This window comes from Mustelus asterias, chromosome 7, assembly GCF_964213995.1.
Source record: "Mustelus asterias chromosome 7, sMusAst1.hap1.1, whole genome shotgun sequence".
Taxonomy (NCBI): Eukaryota; Metazoa; Chordata; class Chondrichthyes; order Carcharhiniformes; family Triakidae; genus Mustelus; species Mustelus asterias.
In genome coordinates this window covers 48452869-48466798 of record NC_135807.1, presented here as the reverse complement: position 1 = coordinate 48466798, position 13930 = coordinate 48452869, and the positions used below count along the sequence as shown (strand labels likewise).

The following is a 13930-nucleotide window of genomic DNA, read 5'->3' as shown; positions in this document are numbered from 1 at the left end:
TAGTAACCGCTTAAGGGTCATTTCCCACTAGGCCTCAATTTTCAGGCTTGCAGGAGGAGTTCAGATGCAGGGGAAAGTCCAGAAAGTCACCCTGCTCAGGACTCAGAGGGGTAGGGGGTCGGTCATCTAATTCAATGGCCTTCTTTCCCACATCGTACTCGGAAGGCATACACACACATGCGTACATGCACGCACATGCACAGTCTGCCCCCTGCAGTTGCTTCCTCCTCTTGGCCGCTCTATTATAAGTCCTATCCTGTTTGGGTCTTACCTACCCACCACACCATAAGACCACCTCCACTTAGCCGCTCCTGGACTCCGGAACCTAGAATCTGGACACTGCCTGCCCTCCCAGTCAAGCCCATTGTGTTACTGGCACTGCTGGGACTACTGCGCTTCCAGTTAATCAGATTGGTCAGCATTGTAGAGGCAGGACTCTCCCCTTAAGGGGTGAGAGGAAGTCTTGTCTTAAGCTAATTAACACTCTTTGGATTATGGGTGGAGGTGCATTCCCCGCTGGCACTTTGGGTGGTTGGGTGGCAAACCCCGCCATTCAAAAAAACCTGCCCATGTCACAGGACAGAGTGTTCTACATTAGGTCCTTCCTTCCTGCCAACAATTGTAAATGTAAATCTTAAAGGGCTTACTGAGAACTTATAAGATATGAACATGAATGTATGAAATAGAAACCAAACATGGACACTATTTTATAAAACAAAACGAAGCTAAGAAGTCAGGTGGCATTTTCTTTCCCATCAATGCACATGGAACTGCAGGAACCCTGAACTATTTCTCATGTTTGGACTAGTCTTGACGGAGTCATTAAAATGCAAATGACCCTTGCTGGATATATCTTTGAGAAGTCATTAAAATGCAGAGAACCCTTCCTGTGGTTAATGGATGCACTTCTCCAACTAATTAAAAAGACTGGTTTCACAATAGATTTGCAGTCGACTCCAAAATTGAAATCCGGAAAATGGTGATGAAAAGCTCTATTTCATCAGGATGGCGTGTGGATGAGGGATGCCCCAACTCCATTGCTTGACAATGGCTTAGCCATCAGAAACTATTCATGAGGACAATGGAAAGAGATGGTCTTGGCACATGACAGATATTAGTTTCTGATTGGGAGATATAATAAGGCATATTCTGAGCAGGTAGAACTGGAACATCTATACCAGCAAAGGGAAAAACTCTACACCAGTAGGCAGAGACCCTTGCCGGAATTTTACCATCCCGCCTGCCACAGGAATCGGAGCAGGCGAGGGGCAGACCATGGAAAGGTCCGTTGACTTCGGGCAGGGCTTTTCGGTTTCGGGACGAGTGAGGCTGTAAATTTCTGCTTGTACACTCTACCTGACAAACTGTACCAGGGCTTCACTATTGTACCTTGACTGGAGTGGAATAAGAGAAATCTGCTGCTGCAAACATAAATCAACAGTAAATCATTCCTTCTAAAATTACCAGAGGATTCCCTTCAGTGGATGACAAAAACAAGCCTGTATTGTTTCAAGTTTTTGACCTGTGGAAAAACAAGTGTTGGACTTTAACCTGGTGTTGTTAGACTTCTTACTGTGTTTACCCCAGTCCAACGCCGGCATCTCCACATCATGAAAAACAAGTGTAACAGAGAATGCTTGAAATCCTAAACTGCCACACACACAGGCTACTTGGGTAACCACAAACTTTTCTTCAATGTGTGTGTATGTATGAACGCAGTTGTGTATTCTTGGGTGTTTCTTTCAATAATTACCAAAAAACTTGTTCATGAAAGTTACGCCACTCTAGGGGTTAAAACATCTTTGTTAAGACATGATGGGCTGGATTTTCCGCAGCCGCACCCCCCCCCCCCCCCCCCTCGGGTGAAGACAGCCCGCCATTGGCTGCCTGTGTGATTTTCCCCCCCCCCATTGGTTTTGCTGTGGTTAAGACAGCCCGCCATTGGCTGGCTGCGTGATTTTCTGGACCTCCCGCTGTCAACGGGTTCCCATTGTTTACGTCCTCTGCAGACATTGATGGGACCGGAAAATAACACATCCGGTGTCTTTGGTCCATTGAGAGGTGAAAAAAACGAGAGAATCATTCCATTCATCTCTCTCCTGTCCATAACAACACTTAGCAACATTTAGGATTATGTTCAGTTGATAAATTCAGTGAAAGGATTCCTGCATGATGAACTAGCAAATCTGAATGAAATGATTATTTTATGTTGTGCTGTTCTGGACGTTTGATAGTCCTTTACAAGCAATGAAGTACTTTTGAAATGCAATCTGTTGTAACTGCTGGTAGTGAATTTGCACCCAGGAAGATCCTGCTCGGAGTTTGCACTTTCTCCCCTGTATCTGCGTGGGTTTTCTCCGGGTGCTCCGGTTTCCTCCCACAGCCCAAAGAAGTGCGGGTTAGGTTGATTGGCCATGCTAAATTGACCCTACTGTCAGGGGATTAGCAGGGTAAATGTGTGGGGTTTTGGGAGTAGGGCCTGGGTGGGATTGTGGTCGGTAGAGACTCAATGGGCCATATGGCCTCCTTCTGTACTGCAGGCACCCTGTGTTCTCTGTTCTAACAGAAATGAAATTAAAGATTTGATCATCTGCTTAAGATGTTGGATGAAGGATACATTTTGGCTAGAATACTGGAAGGACTCCTCTACTCTTCCTTAACTATTGATGTGAAATCTTCTACATTTATCTCAGAGGGCAGATGGAGGCTCAGTTTAATGCCTCAGTTGAAAGACAAAAGGACAGGATTTTCTGTCCACCCTCCGTGCATGTTTTCCAACAGTGGATGTGGGCTTGTCATTGGCTGCCGGTGGGATCTTCTGGCCCCGCCTATGGCTATGGTATTTTGTGTGTGGCTCGTCGGTCCCACTGCCAGAAGATTCCACCACTGGGGGGGGAAAGGGGAGTGCCAGAAAATCCCGCCCAACTCAGTGCAGTACCCTGAACGTGGTATTTAACCATCAGCCTAATTACATGCTTTCAGAATTGGGACTTTAATTCATGACCTTCTGATTGAGAGGCAAAAGTGCTACCAACTGAGCTACAGCTGACACAGTTTGGCTTGTTTGGAAACAGTAGGCATGAGGATAGCAATGTAATTAAGATGCATCATTTTATGTAATGCTATCATGAGTGAAATCAAGCATGACTCATGTGCCTCCCTGAGTCAAAAAAGGATTTATTGGAAGGCTTCGTGGACAAGCAGTTGTAGCTCTGCCTTTATGGGCTGTTTTATCATAATTATCAATGAGCAAGGAAACATTTTGAGCGAACGTAACAAATCAAATAATTAAAAATAGAAGTCCAGACATGAAACACAATCACAACTATCATACACGGGTCTGAGACTGTAATTAGCAGCATGGCAGTAAAAGATGTTGTAAACAAAAAGATCTACTTTGCATTTTAAATAATAATAAAGAGAAAGAAGGAGTTGAAGACGTGAATTATTTTTTCCTGCCTGTGAAATTCTGCATCAAATCCACTTTTCTAATAATGTTTAATTATGCCTTCCCAATAATAATTTACATTAACAGTGAAAGCTTCTGTCAGTCTTTGCATTTCTCTACTGCATGCCTATAATGTAATTCAATTATCACATTTCCATAATGACATATAATTATCAAATATTTTTGTGAAGGGGGTTTGGCAAGCCTCACTTTTTTCAGATATTTATAATTTGACTTCAGTGCTAATTCTGAACACAATGTTACACAACTGAAGTGTAGGTTCAATTCAATTTAATCAGGCACATCTGACAATCGTGAGAAAAATGAAGTTTACCTTCTTACATACAAAATCACCAGGTAAATATACAACCGACTTCAGTCTGAGCAGCATGTCATATATCATCTGTTGGTCACACTCCTGGAGAGACAAGAGAATATAATATTGATTAAAGTCCAATCAGATATACATTTTAGTGGCTTTTAGACAATACTAAATCTATAAATACCAAGGAAATAGTGCTACTTCCCTTTTTACTGAATTATGGATACAACAGTAGGGGTGAACCAACAAATTGGTTCTTCCAAGATGTGGGGATATCTACATGAAATGCAAAAGTTATATTGATATGGGAATGAATGAATATGTGAAATCTTGGGTAGAATTTTAACTGGGTGGGAACTGGAGGGGTGCAGGTTCGAGTTAAATGTCCCAAAAAAAGAATCAGCATGTTTAAAAACCCAACACCATCCTGCTCAGTTCTGGATTTTAACAGGGAAACTTGAAACAAAGTATATGATTTATTTACATTTTCCAATGCATTAAGGCACAGACATTTCTAAAATCATGCAAGTCAATTCTCCATCTTGTTGGGCTGACTGGCCTCTTTCTGCACTGTAGGGATTCTATGATCAATGACCAGGATGCTGCTGAATAAGTGCCATTGGATTTCTATATTGATGACACCTTCTATCACTTTGCTATAGACTTTTATAGACACTTTTATAGACAACATAAAATAAAGGGTACAACTCTAAATGAGGTGCAGGACCAGGGGAGCCTACTATATATGTACATAAGTCAGTGAAGGTGGCAGGTTGACAGCATGGTTAATAAAGCATACCATATCCCAAGCTATTTTAACAGAGGCATAGAGCACAAGAACAAAGAAAATGATTTTAAATTTGTATAAGACACTAGTTCGGCCTCAGATGGAGCATTGAGTCCAGTTCCGGGTGCCGCACTGTAGGGAAGATGAGAAAGTATTAGGGAGAGTGCAGAAAATAATGTTTCCAGGGATTAAAAACTTCAGTTATCAAGACAGACTAGAAAAGTTGGGGTTGTTTATCTTGGAGAAAAGAAAGCTGAGAGGAGATTTGAGAGGGGGGTCAGGGATGAATAGAAAGAGAGCAACTGTTCCCCCTCATGACAGGATCGAGAATGAGGGGAGCACAGATTTAAAGTAACTGGCCAAAGAAGCAGAAGCGACACAAGTATAAACTTTCATGCAATGAGTGGTTAATGTCTAGAATGCACTGCCTGAGAGTGTGATGGAGACAGGTTGAATTGAAACATTCAAAGGGGAGAGAACTATGGGGCCCAAAGCCTGCAGTTGGAGTGCAGGGAAAAGTTAGAATTGGGGGACAACTTTTAATATTTGCTTACTGGAATGCAGCCATTCTGATCCCTGTTAAGATCCCTTTAAATAGAAATCTTTCCACTCATTCTGTGATTAGTTGGAAAACTCAGAAGTCAGATGCTTTTTTTTTCATTTGTGGGACATTGGTGTCGCTGGCTGGCCAGCATTTGTTGCCCATCCCTAGTTGCACCCCGGTGGATGTGCCCCTTAATAATAAGTACTCCTGTCTGAGTACTACTGGGGTGGACAGCCCACCTGGGGGAAGCAGCGGTGGCAGTGTCTCTGGAGCTGAGCCTGGCCCAGTAGTGCAAAAGGGTAAGGAAAGGAGGGTAGTGCTAATTGGGGACTCTACGGTGAGGGGGTCAGATAGGCGTTTTTGCGGACACAGACGGGACTCTCGGATGGTGGTTTGCCTCCCTGGTGCAGGGGTCCGGGATGTCTCTGGTCGAGTCCCAGAAATCCTGAAGGGGGAGGGAGAGGAGCCGAAGGTCGTGATGCATATAGGTACTGCTGACATAGGTAGGAAGAGGGAAGGGGTCATGAAAAGAGAATATAGGGAGTTAGGTAGACAGCTGAGAAAGAGGAATGCAAAGGTAGTAATCTCGGGATTGCTGCCTGTGCCGCGGGAGAGTGAGAACAGGAATCGGTGGAGAATGAATGCGTGGCTCAGGCACTGGAGCAAGGGACAAGGATTTGGGTACTTGGATCATTGGGACCTCTTTAGGGGCAGGTGTGACCTGTTTAAAAAAGACGGGTGGCACTTGAATCCCAGGGGGACCAATATCCTGGCGGGAAGGTTGGCTAAGGCTACTGGAGAGACTTTAAACTAGAAAGGTTGGGGGGAGGGAATCGAAATGAGGGGACTGAGAGCGAGGAGGTTAGCTCGCAAATAGATAAGGAATGTAAACAGGGTAAGAGGGAGGTTAGACGAGTGATGGAGAAGGGAAGTGCTCAGGCTGAAGGTCTGAGATGTGTCTATTTTAATGCCAGGAGTGTAGTGAATAAAGTGGATGAGCTTAGAGCGTGGATTGCTGCTTCGAATTGTGATGTGGTGGCCATTACGGAGACTTGGATGTCTCAGGGACAGGACTGGGTGCTTCAGGTGCCGGGTTTTAGATGTTTCAGGAAGGACAGGGAGGGAGGCAAGAGAGGGGGGGGAGTGGCACTGTTGATCAGGGATAGTGTCACGGCTGTAGAGAAGGTGGACGCCGTGGAGGGATTGACTACGGAGTCTCTGTGGGTGGAGGTTAGGAACAGGAAGGGGTCGGTAACGTTGCTGGGTGTTTTCTATAGGCCGCCCAATAGTAACAGAGATGTTGAGGAGCAGATGGGGAAACAGATCCTGGAGAGATGTAGGAATAACAGAGTTGTCGTGATGGGAGATTTTAATTTCCCAAACATAGATTGGAATATCCCTAGGGCTAGGGGTTTGGATGGAGAGGAGTTTGTTAGGTGTGTCCAGGAGAGTTTCCTGACACAGTATGTGGATAAGCCTACTAGAGGAGAGGCTGTACTTGATCTGGTGCTGGCTAATGAACCTGGACAGGTGGAGGATCTCTCGGTGGGTGAGCATCTTGGGGATAGCGATCATAATTCTATCTCCTTCACGATAGCATTGGAAAGAGATAGGATCAGGCAGGCTAGGAAAGTGTTTCTCTGGAGTAAAGGGAAATACAGTGTCATCAGGGAGGAAATTAGACGGGTAAATTGGAAGGAGGCATTCTTGGGGAAAAGTACCGAAGGAAAGTGGAGGATTTTCAAGGAATGTTTGTCTGGAGCTCTGCATGACAACGTTCCGATGAGACAGGGGGGTGTTGGTAGGGTACGGGAACCGTGGTGCACGAAGGTTGTGATGAACCTGGTGAATAAGAAAAGAGAGGCGTACAGAAGGTTCAGAGAGCTAGGAGGTGTTAAGGATTTAGAGGAGTATACGGGATGTAGGAAGGAGCTTAAGAAGGAAATTAGGAGAGCGAGAAGGGGTCATGAGAAGGCCTTGGCGGGTAAGATTAAGGAGAATCCCAAGGCTTTCTACAAATATGTCAAGAGTAAAAGGATGAGATGTGAAGGCATAGGACCCTTAAAAGGTGAAGGGGGAAAAGTTTGTGTGGAACCGTTAGAAATGGCGGAGCTGCTTAATGAATACTTTACCTCGGTATTCACGGTGGAAAGGGATCTGGGTGGTTGTACTGCTGGTTTGCGGTGGACAGAAAGGATCGAGCATGTGGACATAAAGAAAGAGGATGTGTTGGAACTATTGAATGGCATCAAGGTTGGTAAGTCGCCGGGACCGGATGGGATGTACCCCAGGTTACTGTGGGAGGCGAGGGAGGAGATTGCGGAGCCTTTGGCGATGATCTTTGCATCGTCGATGGAGACGGGAGAGGTTCCGGAGGATTGGAGGATTGCAGATGTGGTCCCTATATTCAAGAAAGGGAACAGGGACAGCCCGGGAAATTACCGACCGGTGAGTCTAACCTCAGTGGTTGGTAAGTTGATGGAGAGGATCCTGAGAGACAGGATTTATGATCATCTAGAGAAGTTTAGTATGATCAAAAGTAGTCAGCACGGCTTTGTCAAGGGCAGGTCGTGCCTTACGAGCCTGGTTGAGTTCTTTGAAAATGTGACCAAACACATTGACGAAGGAAGAGCGGTGGATGTGGTCTATATGGACTTCAGCAAGGCATTCGATAAGGTCCCCCATGCAAGACTTCTTGAGAAAGTGAGAGGGCATGGGATCCAAGGGGCTGTTGCCTTGTGGATCCAGAACTGGCTTGCCTGCAGAAGGCAGAGAGTGGCTGTGGAGGGGTCTTTCTCTGCATGGAGGTCAGTGACCAGTGGAGTGCCCCAGGGATCTGTTCTGGGACCCTTGCTGTTTGTCATTTTCATAAATGACCTGGATGAGGAAGTGGAGGGATGGGTTGGTAAGTTTGCTGACGACACCAAGGTAGGTGGTGTTGTGGATAGTTTGGAGGGATGTCAGAAGTTGCAGCGAGACATAGATAGAATGCAAGACTGGGCGGAGAAGTGGCAGATGGACTTCAACCCGGATAAGTGTGTAGTGATCCATTTTGGCAGATCCAATGGGATGAAGCAGCAGTATAATATGAAGGATACCATTCTTAGCAGTGTAGAGGATCAGAAGGACCTTGGGGTCCGGGTCCATAGGACTCTTAAATCGGCCTCGCAGGTGGAGGATGCGGTCAAGAAGGCGTACGGCGTACTAGCCTTCATTAATCGAGGGATTGAGTTTAGGAGTCGGGAGATAATGCTGCAGCTTTATAGGACCCTGGTTAGACCCCACTTGGAGTACTGCGCGCAGTTCTGGTCACCTCATTACAGGAAAGATGTTGAAGCCATTGAAAGGGTGCAGAGGAGATTTACAAGGATGTTGCCTGGATTGGGGGGCATGCCTTATGAGGATAGGTTGAGGGAGCTTGGTCTCTTCTCCCTGGAGAGACGAAGGATGAGAGGTGACCTGATAGAGGTTTACAAGATGTTGAGAGGTCTGGATAGGGTAGACTCTCAGAGGCTATTTCCAAGGGCTGAAATGGTTGCTACGAGAGGACACAGGTTTAAGGTGCTGGGGGGTAGGTACAGAGGAGATGTCAGGGGTAAGTTTTTCACTCAGAGGGTGGTGGGTGAGTGGAATCGGCTGACGTCGGTGGTGGTGGAGGCAAACTCGTTGGGGTCTTTTAAGAGACTTCTGGATGAGTACATGGGATTTAATGGGATTGAGGGCTATAGATAGGCCTAGAGGTGGGGATGTGATCGGCGCAACTTGTGGGCCGAAGGGCCTGTTTGTGCTGTGGCTTTCTATGTTCTATGTTCTATGCCCTTGAACTGAGTGGTTTGCTTGGCCATTTCAGAGGGCAGTTGAGAATCAACCACATTGCTGTGACTCTGGAGTCACATGTAGGCCAGACAAGGTAATGATGGCAGATTTCCTTCCCTCAAGAACATTAATGAACGAATTAGGTTGTTCCCAACAATCAACAATGGTTTCTTGGTCATCAGTAGATTCTTAATTCCAGATATTTTTTATTGAATTCCAATTCCACCTTCTGCTGTGGTGGGATTCGAACCGGGTCCCCAGAACATTAGCTGAGTTTCTGGATTAACAGTCCAGTGATGATACCATTGGGCCATCACTGCCCATGTTGCTGTTTTGTATTGTAAAGCAATGCATCTCCGTGTGATTAGTCACGTGATGTGCTGTGACATGACCAGAGGTATTTATGGGTTTTTATCTCTCTTTCATGTTCGGACTTCAATCTGGCAACAGCTCTTAAATACATCAGCGTTGAGTTGTTTCAAAACCCACAGTGTGGCACCTTATCATCTTTTATCTCATTAGTACTACTGGACAAAACATCTAATATATAACAGATGCTAATGCTGTTGTTGAGTTAAAAACTGTGTTTGTTACATGAAAATCCTGTCCCTTGTTTCAGTGTCTTCTGGACTATGGCACACTTTCCCTATTGCAACAGTAGGTTGGTTACCTGGATCTACTGAATCTGGATTTTATCTAGGTCAAGCAGACGTACTATTATGATTTCGCCTAAGAACAAATGATGTTTGTTGAAAATCACTAACACGGGGTTATTTATAATGATTAATTTCAGATTCTCTTGGGAAAAGTACAGAACATTTCCACACCGAAAAGAAAGCAAAAAGATATACTTCCCCTGTTACCTATAATTGTTGTTCAGAGTTAACTGCCTGCTACAAATGCTCACATACAGCTGGAAGCTGATGCATGTTTCACTAAGGACTGACATAAGTTTGATCATTTCACCACAGGAAGTAAGCTCATTTCTCTAGAGCACACCATTAACAATAATAAGTATGAGCTATTCAGAAAAATTTATTGTTGCTGCTTGGAAGAGATAATTGTCAATGTTGCAAATAGTATATTTTTGGTGCCCGTGTCAGCACTGTGCAGTTTTAGAAGTGGAGTAGAACTTCTGTCCACAGAAACTGGGATGTAATTGTCCAAATTAGTTTTATATAGTAACGTTGCAGCAGGAATCTTTAATCCAAACAGTTTCGATAGGACATGAGCTAACCGACTTTGCCTTCTAACTCCTTTTGTTGCAAGGTTCGTCGGTAATGATGCAATGAAAAGGGCATGGAATGAGGTCAGAGCTCTAGTGATACATCAGAGTCTGATTTCCATATTTAAAGATGAACCAGCTGGCAGCTTGGGAAAGGTACCCTTGCTGTCTGCAATAAAAAGGCTCAGATTTTCACTCCCGGGTCGGGTGCATAGGGATGGGAGAATTTCTGGCTCTGTAAATCTGACCTTTAAAAAGTAGCCACCCACAGTTTTGATTTTCATTCTGGGAGTTTACAGGCTCGACTAGAAGTCAGGATATTTACAGACTGCCAGGTGTGGAAACAAGCTGGGTGGAAAGTCTGCCATGGTGCTCTGGTACTTTGCTGGATTAAGGTTTAAAGAATTGAAATGAGAAACAACCTCCAGCCCTCACATCCTCTTCAATTTCCCCATGCCCCATTCATGACAATCAATGCCATCTCATATCCCCACCTGCTTCCCATGGTCCCATATAGCCCCAATGCCAACCCATACCCCCATATCCACCCCTCATGGCTTCTCATCCCCCTCTGTATAGGAAGATAGGAACATAATTTTTTTAAAAATTGAAAACACTTAATCCTCACATCCCTTTCATTCCCTTTATGTTCCTATTGATTTCTGTCTTGGACATGCCCAATGCCTAAACCTCCACAGCCCTCTGGAGTAGAGAATTCCAAAGATTTACCACTCTCAGTGTGAAAAAAACTCTTCCTTATCACTATCTTATATGGCCTAGCCCTTATCCTGAGACTGTTCCCTCTGGTTTTTGACTTACTGGCCATGGGAAACTCCTATCTACATCGACCTCTCACCTCCTGTAAGAATTTGTAGGTTTCAATGAGATCACCTCTTATTCTTCGAAACTCCAGTTTCCTCAATCTCTCCTCAAAAAACAATCCCACTATCCCAGGAATAAGTCTGATGAACCCCCAGTGCACTCGCTCTATGGCAAGTGTAATCTTCTTTAGATAAGGAGAACAAATCTGTACACAATACTCCAGGTGCAGTCTCACCAAGACTCTATATCAGGTGTCCCAAACATTTCCAGTTGTGGAACCCATCTGACTTCCCAAGAGTATTGAAGGAATCCCTGGGATTATTACTACATTGAAGAGCAAAACCACAAAAAAAAGATTGTTTTTGTGTGATCGGTGCAAACATCCAAAAACCTATTTTGTGGGAGTCTTTTCTATTTCTTATATAGATATGTTTACTATAATTAAAACATTCTCTTATTAAAATATTCTTTGGTCTTACCTTTTTGCCATTTCTAATAGGAGGAGTGTTGCTTCTCCTTTGGTTCAAATGGGAAGGGTGCTGCTGGAATACTGGATGCTCACACCCATGACCACTCCTCACTCACCCACACCCACCTCTCACCCACACACACCCACCTCTCACTCACACACACCCACCTCTCGCTCACACACACCCACCTCTCACCCACACACACCTACACCCACCTCTCACCCACACACACCCACCTCTCACACACACCCACACCACCTCTCACTCACCCACACCCACACCCACCTCTCACTCACACACACCCACCTCTCACTCACACACACCCACACCCACCTCTCACTCACACACACCCACACCCGCCTCTCACTCACACAGACCCACACCCACCTCTCACTCACACAGACCCACACCCACCTCTCACTCACACACACCCACACCCACCTCTCACTCACACACACCCACACTCACCTCTCACTCACACACACCCACACCCACCTCTCACTCACACGCACCCACCTCTCACTCACACGCACCCACCTCTCACTCACACACACCCACTCCTCACTCACACGCACCCACCCCTCACTCACACGCACCCACCCCTCACTCACACGCACCCACCCTCACTCACACGCACCCACCCCTCACTCACACGCACCCACCCCTCACTCACACGCACAAACCTCTTACACGCACAAACTTCTCACACGCACAAACCTCTCACACGCACAAACCTCTCACACGCACATTCTCAGGCACTCACATGCACATTCTCAGGCACTCACATGCACATTCTCAGGCACTCACACACACCCACACCACCTCTCACTCACACGCACCTTCAACCCTCACATACACAAACACACTCTTGCTCACACAAACACATAAACATTGCTCACACATTCATCTTTCTCTCACACTCATCTCTCTCATGCTCATCTCTTTTTGAGGCCTCCATACCCCCGTTCTTTGCTCAAGGCCCGCCACACCCTCTGATCCTTTGCAGAGGCTTGAAACCTCCACCTTTGCATGTCCTACCTCTCCCAACCCCCCTTCGCAGGCACTGCTTTCCCGCCCTCACAAGTCCTGCTCTCCCCCCTCACAGGTCCTGCTCTCTCCTCCTTGCTCCATGTAAGTAGGCTGTGCTGTGCTCAGGGGCAGGACCTAGGATTTCTGGGCTGGCCTGTCATTTTCATCACAAGTTTGCTGATGACACCACCGTAGTGGGTCGAATCTCAAATAATGATGAGACAGAGTACAGGAATGAGATAGAGAATCTGGTGAACTGGTGCAATGACAGTAATCTCTCCCTCAATGTCAACAAAATGAAGGAGATCGTCATCGACTTCAGGAAGCATAGTGGAGGACATGCTCCTGTCTACATCAATGGTGATGAAGTAGAAATAGTCGAGAGCTTCAAGTTTCTAGGTGTCCAGATCACCAAAAACCTGTCCTGCTCCCTCCATGCGGACACTATAGTTAAGAAAGCCCACCAATGCCTCCACTCTCTCAGAAGACTATGGAAATCTGGCATGTCAGTTACAACTCTCACCAACGTCTACTGATGCACCATAGAAAGCATTCTTTCTGGTTGTATCACAACTTGGAATGGCTTCTGCGCTGTCCAAGACTGCAAGAAACTAAAAAAGGTCGTGAATGAAGCCCAGTGCATCACGTAAACCAGCCTCCCATACATTGACTCTGTCTACACTTCCTGCTGCCTCGGAAAAGCCGCCAGCATATTCAAGAGCCCCACGCACCCCGGACATACTCTCTTCCACCTTCTTCCATCGGGAAAAAGATATAAAAGTCTGAGATCATGTACCAACCGACTCAAAAATAGCTTCTTCCCTGCTGCCATTGGACTTTTTAATGGACCTACCTTGCGTTAAGTTGATATTTCTCTACACCCTAGCTGTGACTGTAAAACTACATTCTGTCCTCTCTCCTTTCCTTCCCTATGTATTGTATGCTTTGTCTGTATAGTGCGCAACAAACAATACTTTTCACTGTATACTAAAACATGTGACAATAATAAATCCAATCAAATAAAATCAAATCAATGTCATGGTGAAAATCTGGGCTAAGATTTCAGTAGGTCAGCCGGAATATTTGCGCAATTAATCCATCCACTTTATTGCAAATACTCCATACATTAAGGCACAAAGCCTTAAGGCTTTTTAACATTCTTTGCCCCATTCCCATTATTTTTCGCTGTGGCCCTGTTTGATTCGAGCCCTTGATTTCTCTGCCAATCAATTTTCTTACTCCTCTTTATGTCTTTTGTTCTTATTCTTATTTCCCCCCTCCTCTGACTCCTTGCATAGGTTCCCAGAACCCTGCCATTTTAATTTAAGTCCTCCCCAACCACTCTAGCAAATACTCCCCTGAGGACATCAGTCCTGGTCCTGTCCAAGTGCAACCTGTCCAGTTTGTACTGGTCCCACATCCCCAGAACTGGTCCCAATGTCCCATGAATCTAAAATACTCTCCCCT

The 13930-nt window shown here is 45.5% G+C and overlaps 1 protein-coding gene across 1 annotated transcript in view; it reads right to left on the bottom strand.

Moving 5' to 3' along the window:
- LOC144495472 (cyclic nucleotide-gated channel beta-3-like) overlaps positions 1 to 13930 on the bottom strand; it is an 84633-nt gene that overhangs the window by 21674 nt on the left and 49029 nt on the right. Inside the window, exon 13 of the mRNA XM_078215489.1 lies at positions 3783 to 3866. Within this exon, the coding sequence (XP_078071615.1) occupies positions 3783 to 3866 (84 nt within the window). The remainder of the gene's footprint in view (positions 1 to 3782; positions 3867 to 13930) is intronic.